At 40.7% G+C, this 18,298-nt stretch overlaps 1 protein-coding gene across 2 annotated transcripts in view; it reads right to left on the bottom strand.

The window, feature by feature from the left end:
* The window catches only part of LOC147244176 (transmembrane protein 132C), a 157,170-nt gene that overhangs the window by 22,484 nt on the left and 116,388 nt on the right, over positions 1-18,298 (bottom strand). For both annotated transcript variants that reach the window (XM_086187305.1, XM_086187306.1), the window contains exon 5: positions 8,784-8,973. In XM_086187305.1, the coding sequence (XP_086043431.1) occupies positions 8,784-8,973 (190 nt within the window). The remainder of the gene's footprint in view (positions 1-8,783; positions 8,974-18,298) is intronic.

Here is an 18,298-nt window from a genome sequence, read left to right as displayed (position 1 = left end):
TGTTGGGCTGCTGTTATCATGCGTCACTGTGATCGACACAGCTGTTTCCCAGCCATGCAACCATTGATAGAAGCGGCTGAAAGCGTGTTCATTTATCACAACGCCCTCTGAACTGGATTCAACACCAGCCAAAATAACAGGTGAGTTCAGAAACAGCCACACAAGACCACTCTGTGAGACTTGAGTTGATTTTCGATCCGAGGACCCTCAGAGCTGACCTGCAGCTCGACCAAGTCCTGCTGGTCAACAGGATTTACTGTATGTTGCGTCTGCAGGGCTCTCAGCTGTTCACTTCATATCAATCATCAATAAAAAGTCTATTTCCACCGGCACCCTCTACAGTCACCGCCTGTCAGTCACAAATATCCCAGCATCACATAACCTACAGCAGGAGATAAAATGAAAGCAAGGGCAGGCCTCTCAACACCTGCAACCACTTTTCTTTTTTAATTCTTTTTCAGAAATGATAATACAACAGCAAGCAAGAGAGAAGTGTTCGTAGAATCTAATCTTTTTATGGTTATGGCTCGGAGAGAAAAAGTTATTCTGCTCCATAGTCAGAGAGAAATGTATAAGCTGGAGCAAGTTGCTGATAACTGAAATGACAAGGGATGTGATAGAATCAGCAAAAAAAAAAAAAAGAAAAAGAAGGGAATTTTTTTTGATGAGCAAGGAAGGTGTCACTTACACTATTGAGATTTTGAGGTTTGAGAGAAATTGTAATTTGAATTCAGGAGGGTAGGGGAATAAAACTAGACCATATTACAAGTGCAGAGTTATTCTTCATGTTTCTCTGTACACTTTTTTTTTTTTAAATAAAAGCGCATACATTTAATCCCAAGGTTTTATTTATTTTTTGTAAGAATTAAACAGCTGAGTAGTCAAGTTCCATTTCATTTAAAACTGTTGGCAAAGCAGCTACAATTGCAGTATGAGACAATAAAGAGTTGAGGGCAGTTTGGGGGCATTCTGCCATGACGGCTGCCATGAGGAGTAAGAAATACCACTATTGATTATTAAATCAGGAACTACAGTGATTTATACTCTCCTCATTAATTAGATATTGATTTATTATACAATCTGTTGGCCACTCTCTTGGGATTTGTTATTGTGTACTGTGAGCCTGGATACTTTTAGTGAGATTAAATATTAAGACTCTGCTCTTTTACTTCCACATACTTGTTAACATTAGGAGGGAAAATGCAGCGGTCAGCAATGCAATATCGGTTTCCCCTGATAAAGATTGTCCATATTCTGAAAGGGACCTCCCTCCTGTTTCTGGAGAGCTCCACCATGTTGGACCCCGGCCTGAGATGTGGGATGGGTGAGGGAGGGCGTGCCAGAAATAAAACAAACATATACAACAAGAGGCTGACTGACTGGCTGAGCTGCATCACAGGCCTTGAGAGAGAAGTTGAGTAACAGCAGCGAAATCACATTAGTGTGTAATACAGAGGACATGCATATGGTTTTCATCCAGGGACTCTTTTCCATTTCTCTGCCCGATGCTCACAGATACAAACATTCACACTTGAAAGATTTGCATGATGCCAAACTACAGTAACACTGCCACTGCATGGGAGCCAGTGAGGGTTGTGATAATTGCTTGGAGGCAACTTGGCTGAAGTTTTTGTGCGAGAGACGCAAGCTTCTTCATTTCAAATGTATGCAGGCCAGAGCCTCACTCTGGATGTGCAGATGACCCAGAGTCATAGAATGAACATACTGGCATAGTCTATGATTTGAATCTACATGTCATGTTCCTTTAAATCAAATCGATCGTACATCGCAGCGCAGCTCGCTGATAGTGTAACTACATGTGTTCTGATTTCTCCCACACAGCAGACATTTCTTGGCTTCTGACGAGTGATCGACCAATTAATCGCTCTGCAGATTTTTTTTTTTTTTTTTTGAAGATAATCAGCATCAGCCAGTGCCGGCACTCTTGAGGCCAAAAAATGTCTCCACTCTGCACAAATTTGGATTCTGTCTCAAGCCCAAGGAGATGCTTCCATTTGCAGATAAATGTTAAATGGACCATTATTCATTCATATTTTTAGCTTCAAATTACCTGTGACATTTTTTATTTAAAATTGAGTGCACTGCAAAGCTCATGTAGATCATAAAAGCGATACCTCACACTGAGTGTATTTTGCCTTTCAATTACTAACAAATAGGTGTCTTGACTTCAAAACCTTTTCATCCTGGACTCTTTTTTTTAAGACTCCTTCAGATTAATTCTCTCAAGAGTTGGTGGAAACCGAGAGAGAGTTGAAAGGAATAGCCATCCATTCATCCATCCATCCATCTATCCATCTATCCAGCCCCGGGGGTGCTGGAGCCTATCTCAGCTGACATTGGGCGAGAGGTTCACCCTGTTCACAATCTTTATTGTCCCCGAGGGGCAAATTAGGTTTCACACCCAGTTACCTCATACAGCTATCACAAATAAACACAATTATTACCGGTTGAATGTAATTATGGCACTCAGCAGAATTATACAAAGCACATATATATTTGATTGTGAATGCACGCTAAACTTGAGCAGTCCATTTTTCAAATGGAGGCAGGGCCATCAGGAACAATGAGGGGTTCAGTATCTTGCTCAACGACACCTGGACGTGGTCACCAGGGGAACATGGACATTTGCAGTTGGTTTTATTGGAGTATTTGCAACTGAAAAAAATCCAATTATTTCTGCTTTATTCATAGGAGTAGACATGCTTGCAAAAAACTACCAAAAGTTTTATGTTAATTCATAGAACGATGTTTTAAGGTGTTAAGAGGAGCGGTGCTGCAATGCATACATGAATGAATGCACATGAAACTTACAGAGAGAGATGAAGGTGTTAAAGGTCTGAGCTTGACCCTAAAAATTCTGACAAGAGGAGGAGGATTTCCTTGTTTTGATCTCTGCGTCTCAGACTGTGCAGTAAAGGATTATCAAGACCAGGGATGAGAAACAAGCTTAGTGCATACGGCTGAAATCCACCAAGGGTGAGAGCAAAAAAGGAGAATTAATGTTCTCAAAATGCATAGGAGAAAGATAGCAAGGTAAATTACCAGGCAGTATCTACACAAAAGGAATTAATTAAGCTATAAGGTGCATCATGGCTGCATGTAAATCGGTGCTGCTTGGAAGACGCTCAACACGCCTGTGGAAAGCCTCGCAGCACGGTGCACAGCCTATCTATGCTATGGTAGAGCATTTCCAAGTACAGCTCCTGACGGCGTGATAGTGTGACTGATGGCTGCCTGCCAGAGCACCGCTGGCCTGTCCCGATGCTGCAATAGCTCTGTGTGTAAATTCCAGATATGTGGAGCGCTTTCTTTTGGAGTTATCTGTTTCTCTTGCCTGCAGAGGACACAAACTCAGTTGTCCTTGTCGCCTCGGTGTCTGTCAAATACTGGTATGGTGTCAATCTGGAGAAAAAAGCATTTAGCCAAACCCTAATTATTCGAGACAAAGGCACTCACCCATGACTCCCCCCCAAAAAAGCTAATGTTGAGCTTCCTGCTAATGGCTCTGATTATAATGTTATGGGACTGTGAGCACAAAGCTAATGTTATTGAGTTTGAAATGGAATGAGTTTCAGAGGCTATGAATAAAATCCTAATGATAGCATTTGGGATGTAGTGTAAAGAGAGATGGGGGCCACACTGGTTGTCTCTTCTAATGAGAGAACAGAAGAGGCGCTGCGCAGCAAGAGAGAGATCAAAAATTCATGGGAGGATGCTGCAAAAGTAACTCACTCTCAGTTCCCAGCATATATTGTATTTTGAGCTTGTTAATGAAACACCTTCACTGTCTCTTTTCCCATCTTGTGATGCCATGTTGAGCTCTCCATGTTACAGCTTTCTCTCTCTGCGCTTCTCTCTCAGGAACTTAAGTAGCAATGTGTGATTAGACAAGAAAAACAAATATAGAGTCTTTGGAGCCAGCATTTTAAACTTATAATCCCTTATTAAAAGAGGAAAGGAGTATAGAGGTAAATAGAGGTAAAAATGTGTAAATACAGCCTCGTATTATATTCTGGTTGTAATGCAGCGGGGTTATATGACGTAGTCATCAACAGTATGGCTCCTAAATACTGTAGATGTCAGCCTGTTCACCGTGCCGAGAAGCAGACAAGACCTCTGAAACTCAGCATTGTACATCTCAAGGCTGAGTCACAGAAAAAAAACAACATTTTATGCAACTAAATAAATTAGATATTGACTTTTTACAGATGTTTTTATTTAATTTCATGTGTAAAAATATGTTTGTGTGACCCCCGTCCACAGCAGTTTAATGTCAAAATCTACTGAAAGGAATCCAGTTGGACATTTTTTTGTTACGAAAATGTTCTGAGAATATTACGGGCAATGTTCCCAGAGCAATTTTTTCATCAGGAAGTTTTTATTTTGTTCCCACAATGTTCTTCCTTACGGAAGGACATCATCATTCTAAAACCTTTCAAAATGAGATAAGGCAACTTATAAAAGATCAAATATTCATCTCGCATCCCAAAATCATTCTCAAAATTTGAAAATGTTTTGTCTTCGTAAACATTTAACCTCATAAGAACATTTTCTTTCAATGATTTAACATCCAAATAATCAGTAAATAATAGATTCAAACATTCTATTTGACAATGTTAGAAATTGTGGCTAACAAATTTTTGCCTGGAAGACCCTCACCATGGATGAGTACTTCATACAACCCAGTTTCAATTAACCGGAATTATACTTCCCTTTTTTTCAATTTGCACATTTAATGTTTTAAGGTTTTGGGCCTATTATATATATATATTGAGTATATATTAAAACAAGCCATTTTAAAAACCAATGCACCACTTACAGCAACAGAAATTCTTCTGAAAGAGTCATGCAATGCGTAGCGGAATCCTCAAAAACACTTCTTAAATCAATGGAAAAATCAGCCTTGTTTTTATGAATTTAACTGTATGAAGTGTAATTTCCTGCCCTCACTGTAGCGAACTCTCTTCTTCTGTCTTTTTAAGACATAAACGCATTTACTAGTCCCAAAACAAAGGAAATTCATCTCATTTCAATGTCAGATTCTTCTCTCATCCAAGGAAAAAACTGAATGTTAAATCAGTTGTTACGATAATTGTTTTCTTCTTTTGTATCCAGCATTGAAACAGGTTTTTCTTTTAAATATTAAAGCAGAGTTTCAAAAGCTACAGTAATTCAAGTCATTAGTTTAAAAATGGTAAAAATGGCACTTTTCGTAAACTTGAAAATGACTGTCAATGCTTCGATTGAACTCGTGATTCTCCCCGATAGTAATATTTGCCTCTCATCAACAGGATGGTTTACAGCAGCTGTCTTGAGTTGATAGCGATGTGGAAACCATGAGCTGGATATTTCATGTTTGGCAGACATGTCCGGCCTCTCTGTAGGAGTGTAGGCCAGCAGCGGTCAGAGCAGGATGAGGGTTTTATTGAAGATGCTGCCTTGCATTCTTTACACAGCGGCACTGCTGAGTGCCATTGATGACTGGTCTCCTCCTACAAGTTCCGCAGCAAAGGTTAACGATTGATGCCAGCCCCACTTTAATCAAACTGTTTGGGACTTTGATTGATTTGCCTTTGGGTCTAAAAATGACTTTAAATGACATTTTAAAAGTATACTTTTGGGCTAAGTATTCTAATATCAGTGCAGTAGGAGATATACATGTGCTTATGGTGATGTAGATTCTTTTTGAATTTTTTGTAACTTTGTTGTCGTCAATCATCCTGTTGGTGCTTTCAGAGGCTGTGCTTGGTTTCCAGGTGCTGGAGCTCATTTCCCCCCATTTACTGCAGCTTAAGAACCGTGGTCACTCTCCCCAATGGTGCCAGATTGTTTCTGCTCCTTCTAGTGATGGCCAACTTGCTTTCGTGCAAACATTTGTTTTCTCAAGTGATCCTGCTGTCAGATTAATTCCTCCTTGTTCCTTCGCGCCTCTCACCCCGGAGCTCCAGTGCCTCCATCACATGCTGTCCAGCCTCAGCAACAAATCCACAGGCTTGATTGCACAGCTGCTCTATGCTAAAAGCTTTTCACTTGATAGAGTAGTACATGGCCTATTCAGGAGTTCCCCTGGACTCTGTGCTAGAGACCCTTCTCTTTGCAATACACCTCACCTCCTTGGATTTCAATATCTACCCATTCATGTCATTTCCTCCAGACTTTTATTGATTTTATACTCAACTTTCCCACATCCAGTACTGAAAACACCAAAGATATGTCCCTCTTTGAGAAAATCTTCTAACCAAAGATAACCTGGGACAAAAGTCTGAAAGTGTCCAAAAATCTAAGATAACCATCTCAGCCTGTGACCACTGCAATGACCTACAAACATCCACAAACAAACCAGTAGGAATGCGGCAGGAAATGCTGCAGCTGATGTGTAATTGACTTGTGTCGCAGCCTGTGATTCTGGAGGTGGAACTGTAGAGTCTGCATTGATTTCTCACCCAAGTGTTGAGATCCACATCACACAGTGTAGCTGGCACTAAAATTTTCGATTATTTTCAAAGATTTGAAAAATAGGGTACAGAGGCTGGAGCCTGGTAATCACCAAACCTCTCTTTAGTTGTATTTTGATTATCCTGCCGACCAGTCAAATCAACACAATATCAAGAAATCATTGCTGAGAAACCTGGATTTGGTGAATGAAAACCAGTTATCCTTAATTAATTTTTTTAATTTACTGGTATAACGAATGGAATCATGGAACTGCCTGTCAGGGTGGATCCAAGCATTTAGCAATCCAGATGCAGATGCATCTAAGTCTCTTTATTCATTGTCGAACGTGGAGATAGAGGGCTTTAATTCTACACAAATAATAATCATACAACAAAAAGAACTACACAAACAAACTCATTAGAGCTGGAAACTGTAAGAGTGGGTATTGAACCCGAGTCCTACAGGACCTGTTGGTACGCAACTGAAGGGTCAGAGTTTGAGTAAACAAATGAGCAAAGATTCTCCTGTTCATGAATCCATACCTGCGGCAGCAGCACTGCTCTCTCAACAAATTACCATGAACTATGTTGGTTAAATTCTGGGAGACGATTTCTTTTAACGGCATTATCAGATCAAAACTTGACAGCTATTCTCATCCCTTTGAGGCGCGGGATTCTTTTCAGGTCTGCAAAACAATATAACAATATACCATGTTTACGACATGTCATAATTAGCCATCTGAAGCTGCTTGGCGTTCAACCATCTTTTAACCTTTCTGGCAATTAGAGTAATCATCGTGGATGTTTTCTATGTGTGTGCATATATTGTAAGACTCCAGCTGAGTTCACGTCTTCATCTCCCCACGCAATTTCATTAAATCTTCTGGCGCAATACAACCAAATTTTCTATGAATACCAATGTGTCCATGAGCACCAATGCAACATCTGTGTCTGCCCTCTCTTTTATTTTAGAGCTCTCTGACGAGGAGAAGATTCAACACTTATTATCTCTGCTGGTGCTCAGTTTCAATAGGTTTTTTTTTGTTGTTTTTTGACCATTATCCTACGGAAAATAACCCATGACCATTATCCAAGGTGATGTTTTCTTTAATCAGAGCCAACTACCCTAAAAAAAAAAAACCATTTCTTGAACATTTGTTTTAAACTTTGTTTGTGGTGGCTGCTGGTAACATAAAGGGTAAAATGCACGACTGTCGGTGTGGCAGCGCATGCATAAACAGCTAAAAACCACAGAAAAACAATATGAAGTAGAGATATACAGTATCTCGTGTCGAGTTCTATCAAGGTTCAGAAAACTTCGAATGGTACCAGTTCGTCCAAGAACCTATTTGGTGAGTGAAACAGCTTCACCGAACTTGTTTTGTAAAGCTTTGGATGCCAAAGATTCCAGATTTAACTAAAATAGTTTGGAGGTACTTTTTCAAGAGTGGACACCGTAAGCAGCGTAAGTGATCAGACACGTATATTGCAGACATAAGACCATGAAGAGAAAGTAAAAGGCTCAAAATAACCATCCATAATAACAAAACAAAAAAAAAAACAATGTACAGTAGAGAGTAGAGAGTTCTATTTGTGCTGAAGTGGATGACCCTGTTTATATGGCGAAAAACCTATACTCCTTTTTGGAAAAAAAAAAAGTTCTTTCTCTTCAAAAAATGAAAGAGGCTGTTGCCTAGAAACAAGTTTGACTAAAAAGCACAATCCAATGAGAAATGATGGGATGGCCATTGTATGTTCTGATTACATGTTATTTAACTCAGGCTGTGTTCATTGTGTGAAGGTTCTCCTCTTTTCTACCAAATTAGGTTTTATGAAATGGCCACATTTTTTGAAAAGTACATAAGTGAAAGAAATTAACCTATTTTTATACATCCCAATCATATTGTATGGGATATACAGTATATACGTGTAATTATATAATCATATCATATATAATTCATATAATGGTCATGTTTTTTTGCCATCAGAGGTTGAAAAACATCTTGTCCAATCAAAATCCTTGGCTGCTTTGCACTTATGTACTGCGCTAATATTGATTAAAGCGGTTTACCAAATTAGGATGTGAGAGGAAAGGATGATGGCTGCATGGACTGCAGGGTTTGTTGCTTGAGGTTTTCACGTAAGCAAGGTCATGATTGAAAGTGTGATGTCATGTCGTGTGTTAGTCTGCGATTCCCAGCCCTAAATATGTGAAACCATCTTTGTTTTTTCTGGAGAATAATACAAATATTTGACATGATATCGTCCATGCTTTCCCAAATTCAGACTCACACTCATCCCATGTCTGCATGAACACCCCCTCCTCACCATGGCCAGTGGCACAATGCCGCCCAGATCCTGTGGCGCCAGGCGGATGATGGTCTGCACTTCCGCAGTCAGGGTGCGGGTGAGCGGATACTCCACCTGCCACGTCACCTCCCTGCCACCCTCAGTCTCCATCAACCCGTTCACTTCTAGGTCCACCTGCAGCACTCGCTGGTAGCCTGCCGCCTCCGCTCTGCATGGAGAGAGATGTGTGTCAGTAGTGGATTTAGATAAAGGGAGAGGCCAGACAATAGGTGGGAAGAGGAGACAAAGGAAGATAGGCAATAATTGGAAAGGCAAAAGTGAAAAGGATAACGAGACAGAAGTAAGCCGAGAGTCGAGGCGGACAAGAGAGGAGCAGGGAAAATGATGAGGTGAACTGAGGAGCAAAAATATGACCATGGATTAAGCTGAATGCATCAGTAAAAAGAAAAGAAAAGGGGAGTTGAAAACATTGAGAGTATGTCGAAAGAAAGAACACATGAGAAACTGAATGCAGAGGCAAAAGAGAAGGCTTGAGGAGACACTGTGTTAAATTAAATGGAGAGAACGACCTAAAATAAAGGTCTCCAATTTTCTGTCGGGCCTCAGCCCCCTGGTGGTTAGTGTCTGTACTGCATGTGGGCAGCAAGAGTTCATTTAATTAAATCAATCCCGTTTTCATTTTCAAGTTTGCAATTAACTTTGAAAATCCATCCATTCCATTTTCTTCCTTTTATCCTGTTAAGGGTCATGGGGGGTGCAGCCTATCCCAGTGGCTTTTGGGCGAGAGGCAGGGTTCACCCTGGACAGGTCACCAGTCCATCTCAGGACCAACACATAGAGACAGACAACCATTCACACTCACAGTCACACCTACGGTCAATTTAGAGTATCAATCAGCCTCGTCCCCTCTTGATGTCTTTGGACTGTGGGAGGAAGCTGGAGTACCAGAGAGAACCCACACAGGAACAGGGAGAACATGCAGACTCCACACAGAAAGATCCTGTGATGGAGCCAGGACTTGAACCCAGAACCTTCTTGCTGTGAGGCGACAGTGCTGACCACTGCACCACCGTGCTGCCAACTTTGAAAATATCTTAAAATAACTTTTGACATTATTTTCATCCTCCAGTGTAAAACAGCAAGAACAGAGACTTCATGATTCACAATTTGGATAGACTATTAATGTGTATCCATCATGGTGGGCCCATATTCTCAGAGAATCGGTTTGCGTCAGTACAGAGAAACTTAATCTCACTTCCATGTTTACAGAGTTGCGACTGAAGGTTCGGGTGGGTCGAAGAATCTTTTCAATTGACTAATTTGTCTGCGGCATTCTTAAGTAAATGACAGTTGTAATGGAGAGCAACAAAGTTTCCAGAGGTGGGAAATATCAAGTGGAAAGCACAGATGAGTCGTCTCCAGCTGTTGTGCTGGAGCGTGTGGACAAATCATACACAGCCATGATTAATTTCGAAGAATCGTCATCTATTGACAGGTGTGTTTATAAACTCGGACTTAAAAAAAAATTGTACATTTTAATCAGGTGTAAAGAACAAAACAAACATGCATGATTTATTCATGTTGGAATTGCAAAGCTCCTCTTCCTGGATCAGAATGTGGACACCATATTCATTTGTTATGCAACATGTAAGGTTACGCTTGTTTCCTCTGTTGAAATTGAAACATAATCTCAGAATCTGATATGAAACTAAACTATTGAAATTCACTCTCATATCCACACGGAAGAGAAACGCTGGTGAAACTATTTATTTTTCCTCTTGCAAAATGGATGCTTCTCTCTCAGTGGAGCCAAACAAATCATTTTCTCTTAGCTGATGGAGATGCAAACAAAACAGAGGAACAATGGATGTATTTGATTTGCTGTCTGATTGGTTTGATCGGGCCCCCCTTAAGGTGCTTTATATCACCTGCAGCACCCCTTTAAAAGACAACGCTCATGCATGCGCGCTTGAAAAATGTAATTAACGCTCGGAAATTCAATATGCATGTTGCAGTGAAAACACGAACTGATACATGTTTAATGTATACCACTCTGCATCTCTGGGTGTTGGTTTGTTGTCACACTATTAAAAACCAGGCTGGAGAGAACCCAAATGGAGCATAAGGAGGGGTAGGGGTGGCGGGGGGGCGGGGGGGGAGGCTGTTGGGGGCAAGATCCAAAGTTTTCCTTGAACATATTTTGGCCATGCCTCCATTAAAGTGCCCTTACCCACCCCACCCCCGCCGCCCACCCACCCACCCATGTGTTCACACTTCAGAAGCTCGCCTCACTTCAAAGTGCAGATTTGCGGTTTCGCTGTGGTATGGAAGTGTGAGGGAGAACAGTTTGGGAGGCTGAAATTTAGTGTGGATGAAAAGGTTTTCCGTTTCAACACTTCTGAGTTATGCTCAAAATGTTGCCAAAAAAAAAAAACAAAAAAAACAGATCAACTTTGTGTGATCACAGGTGAATATTGGTGTGAATCTGCCTCCAGCGAGAAGTTACTATTTGAGTACGAGAACAGAATGACGCGCCGCCATCATGATTTCCGGCGTATTAAGGAGATACACACCGCCAGCTTTGCAGCCTTCCATCAAATGTAGCACAGAGGATGAGCTTCCTAACAGGCCTCACGACAGAGCAGAATTAGGACAAAGCTCCTCTTTCCCACAATGATAATGTTGGAGGCATTATATTTTAAGGTCGTCTCAAGGTCACTGTCACCCCACAAGGACATGATATCTGCCCTGTTCTTGTTCACACACTATCTCTGGAACGCCCTTAAGGAATTTCCCCAAAATTCCCACCAATATCCACTGGGATTCAAGGATGACCTGAAAAGTTTTTTAGGGTCAAACGTTAAGGTCGCTGTCACCCAACAGCAGCACAATACCCAGCTGACTCGTTCACAATTTTCCAGGAATCTCTTGAGAAAATGTTTTCAAATTTGGGTCAAACATCTACTGGGACTCAAGGATGACCTGAAAATATGTTGGTGGTCAAAGGTCAAGGTCGCACACGCTGATGTGGTATTTCTAGATTTGTATAGATCAGTCCTACCCACGCTGATAAATATGGAGAAGTTTCTGGAAAGGGGGGGGGCGTCCATTTTTATATCAGACTTTTTTTTTTTTCACCCTTCCTCAACTTCACCTCCCTTCACATGGACTTTTTTTATCCGTGCGCCAATAAAGTTCTGTTTGAATTTTTACCACTCTTTGAAACCCATTTCCTTTCAGACAAAGTTAAATATGTCAACTAAGACGACCACTAAGAGCAAACACACCCCGTTGATTGGTCCTCTCTATTAACGAACTCTCTCAAAGTCCCCACATTTCTATTATTTACTCAAGAAACAGGAGCTCTGCCTGCTCATCACTCCACATTCTCAGGCAGGAGGGACTCAGAGTAGCGGAGCTGCTGTGGGGGATCCTCTCCAGCCTGGCAGCATGCTGGGCTCAGGGGTAGTGACTGCAGTAATTATGTGGTTTGCACTTATAGTGCACAATTATAGCCAAATCAATTATCTCCTGCTTTACCATGGCACTGCAAACAATCAAGTGCTTTAGTGCTGAAAAATACAATACAACTCTCTTTCTCTCCCCATTCTTTACTGTGTTGACTTTATTATTCTATCTTCATCTCATCTTTCCCTTTTTTCTGTCCGTCCATCCCTCTTTCCAGTAAAGCCTCTTACTTAGCTGCAGTGCTATGTTGCTCCCAACAGAGGGCAGTTCTCTCTCTCTCTCTCTCCCCGCCTGGATGATGAATGTCTGCAGCCTGCTGCTCGGAGAGGTCAGCCTGCTTTCTCCATGTCTCATTAAAAACATAACCGCACTATGTGCCCTTTCCAAACGCGATTACCATACAATTCAGTACTCTTACTGGCGACTAGCACTTCACCTGCCGTGACTCATGTACTAGGAGGACAGCACGAGGTGGACGCAGGAACGGAGACCAAACACAGAGTGGAAACGGGGTCAGACGGGCAACAATGAAGCGAAACGTCTACTGGGACCTGGGGACTGACTGTGCCTCTTCAAATGTCCCAGTATCATAGCAGCTTTGTTGTGGTGAAATGAAGTGGAAAATCGGTCATGTCATTTTGCAGAAGCTTTTGAGGTATCTCTATTTGTCAGAGCCATTGTACTCAGTGAAAGCACAAACAGAACAAGGTAAAAGAATCCACTCAGAGGAAAACACAAACACACTATCACTTCTGTAAGATACATTTCAAACCCCACGTGTGGCATGACAGAAAATTTGTGTATATACATATATATATATATATATATATATATATATATATATATATATATATATATATGTTTCTTTTCTTTTTTTTTTACAAGAATAAAATTCCTTTTATAACAAAATAGGAAAATAAAAGTGAGGTCGAGTGAAAAAAAAAAAAAGCTCTGTTAAACATGCAGCGTCTTTTTTCTCCCCCTCTCTTTTCACACGAAACACCTCAGTGGATATTTGGCTTTGTGAAGGGTAGTGAAAGAAAAGTCTGCTGTCTCTTTCTGAGACCCGAGAGAGCTCCTCTCATGCACAGCAGTGATTTGGTTTGCACTGACAACAATGATACATCAAAGACTTGAATCTATTTCAACACAGTGAATCGACAGCCAGTCCAGCAACCGTAGGAGAGACTGAGGGAGGTGTCTGTGTACTGAGGTTACGATCACAAAAGGCAGACATATGGCAGTGGAAACTGAATCTTTTAAAAGACACATGATTTGAGTCTGACAGAACTGGAGTTGATTTTTTTTTTTTTTTTTTTTTAAAGAGGAACTGAATCACGTGATTCGAACTACTTCACTCCAATTTGAGTCACATCATTTGGAATTTAACTGATTAGGTCTGAACTGATTTGCTGAGCTGTATTCAGCTCACACAATTTAAATGCAATTACTGAAAAATAGTTGTGTTTAAGTTAAGTTGAAGATGGGCGACTGAGTGCAGATTAAGATCAAATTCAGACACATTTTAGTGAAACGTGAATTAAGATATCAGAATCACATCATTTGAATCTAAAAGAACTGAATCTGAATTCATGACAAGGGGAGGGACTGAATTATGTGATTTGACTCGTATAACTTCAGTAATTGCATTGAAAACTGAATCTAAGTAAGATTTCAAATCAAATTGAACTGAATTCCAAGCTGCACTCAATCCTCACGATTCACACTCAGTCCTCGACGTTCGGTTTTGGTTGCTCTATGAGGACTTTAATCAAACTCCAGAAGAACAGTTCGGCTTCTAGAAATAACCTTGATGGGGCGTCTAGTAAACAAAGGGTCGCTGGTTCGATCCTCACTTCCCCTGGTGACCTTGAGCAAGATACTGAACCCCTATTGGCTCTTGATGAGCACCTTGCATGGCCGCTTCCATTGGATGATATTGTTAAGCGCTTTAGTTACAGCCAAGGTAGAAAAAGAGCTTCCCCTTTATTTTTTTTTTTATTTTTTTTTGGGGGGGGGGGGGTGCAGCTGGGCATTTTAACCAGAGGAATAAATATTAAGTTATTAAGTTCCAGGAGATGGACTGTGTTCTGGATTGGAGTTTGGGAAGGAAATTCCTTAACAAATTGTGATATTATATTCATATCCTGGAACCAACTAGTCTTTTTTTTTCAGGCTTTTTGATGCAGAAGGTTTAGTGAGACAGGCAGTTTTCTATGAATATCAATATGAGATATGGAAATATAGCTGATATATGACATTTCATTTTCATTTTGACATCAGATTGTCCTGATATCTGACACGTGTCTCATCATATTCACAGGAACATTGATTTTTCTTTCTTACAAGCTCTTAGTCTAGTAAGCGGTCACATTTATCTCTGAAAAAGACAGAAAATAACAGAGAGAAACTCCATAGACTTTTAAAATATCACACTCCCATTGGTGGAAGACTGTGTACCCACCCTTGATTGCTCTTCTTGTCATGTTTAAGTGAACTGAACGCAAATTTCAAACACTGATATTTGGAATTTTGAGGATTTGATTTACTGTACTCGTGGAAACTCCGATCAGAAGCGTAGAACCGGAGAGTTGGGGATGAGAAGTATTCCTGAGAATAAAAACAAGTATTCACAGTTCAAGTAAAACGTATAATGTTGCATTAGTGGTTGTATGGCAAGCTATAGGCTACCACTCCCTGGGGCTAATGGTACATTCCAGCCGCATGGACAAAAAAAACAAAACGTAAAAACTAGAGCAGTATTTTTTGTCCAGATCTCTGAAGCACCAGCTTCAATGTGTGCAATTAAAGATTATACTGAGGGCAAATTATCAATTATTTGTGAAGACACAGGAAAACAATGGAGACAGAGAATTTCAAGCCCATTTTTTTCAATTTAATCATCTGGTTTGCTCACATTGCACCGCAAGGTTTCATACAAATTAGGACGTTCCAATTATGTGAATGTGAAATGCTTTTGTTTTCCAAATTCATTCATTCATTCTATTGACACATATTTCTGCCCATAAAATCATTCCAAATATTTTGGAACACAATGTGAGCCAGCAGATACTGAAATTTACTCGACGGCTAAAAAGTTCAATATGTGTCCTCAGTCACTGTGACATGGTGTAAATAAACACGCTGGCTGACAAAGGTGGGCCATGGATGAACTATTTTGTCAGGTCAGATTTCTGTGGTATTTCCCGCAGGTGAAATTTTGTTTGTTTACTGTGCTGTGTGGAGGATATCTGTGCGGAATGTTAACATAAGACGGTTAACTGAGTCAGACACAGAGAAGAGGGCATTCACTTGGAAGTGCATAAGGAGGATATTTCAAGAGGAATAACTACATAAATTGCATATAAACACAATACATCCTGCAATTTTCACAGTCGCGCTGTTATCTACACAGCAGATGCTTAGCGGAAATCCTGATGTTTGCAAGCTTGGTTTGTGTTATTCTCCCTGAGTGGAAAAAAAAAAGAACAGATGTGACTTTACAGCCAGATGGTTTGAGCTGTTGAACTAACAGCTTTTGTTGTGGTTCAATCCTGTTTTACTCTCTGTCTTTCTTTCTTTTTTTCAATGTCACAAAGCAAACCGTCTCCGGGGAGCTCTATGATGAGTATCAAAATGGTTAAGATCTCTGTCTTTGCACGACTTGATCTACTTTAGTTCTAATATTTCATGCAAACCTTTCGGTGAATACAGACAGGTGGATGTAGTAAAAGCGCAGCAGTCTGCTCAGTTCTAATTGAATGTCCACATGTCAGAGCGGCAGTATTTAGGTGCGACGATGGGGAGGATGAGCATCTCCTGCTGCCCGTCTGACTTCACATAAATATCCACCTCTGTCAGACAAACCCTCTTTCTAAAAGGACATCTAAGCCCTCAGTTTATTAGATGGCGTAATTTGAACACAGTTTTTCACCTTGTTCATGGAGTATTTGACATGTTGGGAAACTACCTCCAAAAAAAAGTAATGTGCCATGGTTGCAACAAGTCGTGGTTTTATGGGGACTTACTGCCTGGTTGCCGGCAACGTCACGATGAGGAAGTACCGCAACGTGACATCTCTGTCTCTGTATATGTCTTCAACAAACATGATATGACAGCTTAATTAGTGAACCTCTTTTATTTATTTATTTGTTTACTTGGAGAGGTCGATATTTCTCATAAGTAGTATTGCTCTTCTTGTTTTACTATTGTGAATAAAAGGAATAAATGGTTTCAACATTTCAGACTCCTGCGGAGAGGATGATTGTGTGGAATCTCTCGGAGCGTCCTGTGTGTGGTGACGAGGGTGATTTGCTTTTGCAGCTGTTTTCATTATTCGTACTTCACTTCCTCTCCAGCTGTGCATTAAAGTGCTTTCTGTAATTGAAGTCTTGATGTCAGTCCAAACAGAAATACGCTTTGATTCTAATTGGTTTAAAGACCTCCACGGGAATCAGATAATATTGCGGATGAATAAAACTCTTTGAGCTCTGCTTGTCCTTTCTGAGTTCCCATGTTCTTTGGGTGCTCCTGTTTCTTTAAAGACATGTATAGTAAAAGTTACTAATGCCCCTCAGAGCCTCGGTCCCCCGCTGCTCCATAGAGGCGGAGTCAGACACGGAGGATAGATGTCACTGTGCAACAATGACAGAGCGATTTTTTTCACAGTGTGCAGATATCATGGTCACAGTCCATTAATAGTCCAAACAACCACTCAATGCTGGAGTTCAGGAGATGCTAACCTGTATGTGTGATGGGTTCATGGGGATTTGAGGGCATTATAATTTAACGATTTATAAATGACAATGTAATATATTACAATGTGTGTAAGCACATTCAGGGCTCCTCTCTGATGAGTTGCGGTCGCTCAGATCTAATGACAGAGCTGATGATTCTCATTACATCCTGCGGAAAATAGCAGAGCTGGTTTTTACCTTTCCTCTAAGGCGCTTAGCAGGAGCCCTAGAAGCTACAGTTAGCGCCTGAACATTACGATGTACTTTTCTGGGTTAACAGCTCCAGGTTTGGCACAGATAAAGGCCTCTGATTTCAGGACCGGATCTTGGAAACACTGTGTGAGAATTTCATCAAATTTAGCTCCGATATCCACTGGGACTCAAGGATGAACTAAAGATAGATTTTAGAGGTCAAAGGTCACTGTCTCCTTACATAAACGTGATTTCCATGTCACTACTACAGAAGCAGATGGCATTATATTTTCAGGTTGTCTGTCCGTCTGTATATCTGTACATGACATCTCTGATATGCCCTGAGATTTTTTGCGAATTTGGCTAAAATGTCCACTGGGACTGAAGGATCAACCAAACAGATTTTGATGGTTAAAGGTCAAGGTCATTCCACCTCGTATGCTCACATTTTATGTCCTGTTCTCATTCATGCAAATGCCTTAATGGAGATTCCTCAAATTTGGCTCAAACATCCACTGGTACTCTATAATGACCAGGAAAGATGGTCAAAGGTCACCCATGTGGTCGAACCTCAAGGTCACCATGACAGAAAATCATCACAAAGATGTAAAGCGGAAATGCAGATGTGTTTCTAGTTTGAAAAGTAATTTTGTCTCTGTTGTGTTAATGAATACTTTATATTCCTGTCTTATGTTAATAAATCCCTAGGATTTGGTTATTTCAGGTTTTTTTCTCTGTTGGTTTTGGGTCCATAATGGAGTGTTGTTTGCCCCATAGGGCCACCCAAGGGCACAGTGTAACACAACAGAGCAGGATTGTTTGGATTTGTTTTTTAAAGGCGAGTTATTCAGCCAGCAAGGCCATTGGATGCCCTGTGGGGCTTGGAAGGCTTGAAGCATGGAGGAGGGTTACAGAGAAAGACAGGTCAGAATATAAAACATAATGTTAAAAGAGCTTGAAAATATTTGTGAGTGAGATTTATTCCTTGTGAAATGCCAAAATTAAACACCAAAGACAGCTCAATGAGCCACAGCGCGGTGTTCGCTCGGCGTCTGGAGGGATGCTGGCTCTCCATCCAGAGATGCCCGTCTCATCTCTGCGGACTGGATGTGTTTATGGAACAATAAAAATTGACAA

Source organism: Aulostomus chinensis, chromosome 19 (assembly GCF_037954235.1).
Source record: "Aulostomus chinensis isolate RoL2024-O1b breed Wild chromosome 19, RoL_Achi_v1.0, whole genome shotgun sequence".
In the NCBI taxonomy this organism is placed as follows: domain Eukaryota; kingdom Metazoa; phylum Chordata; class Actinopteri; order Syngnathiformes; family Aulostomidae; genus Aulostomus; species Aulostomus chinensis.
Note: the sequence above shows the minus strand (reverse complement) of the source record. Positions and strands in the feature narration are given on the sequence as shown.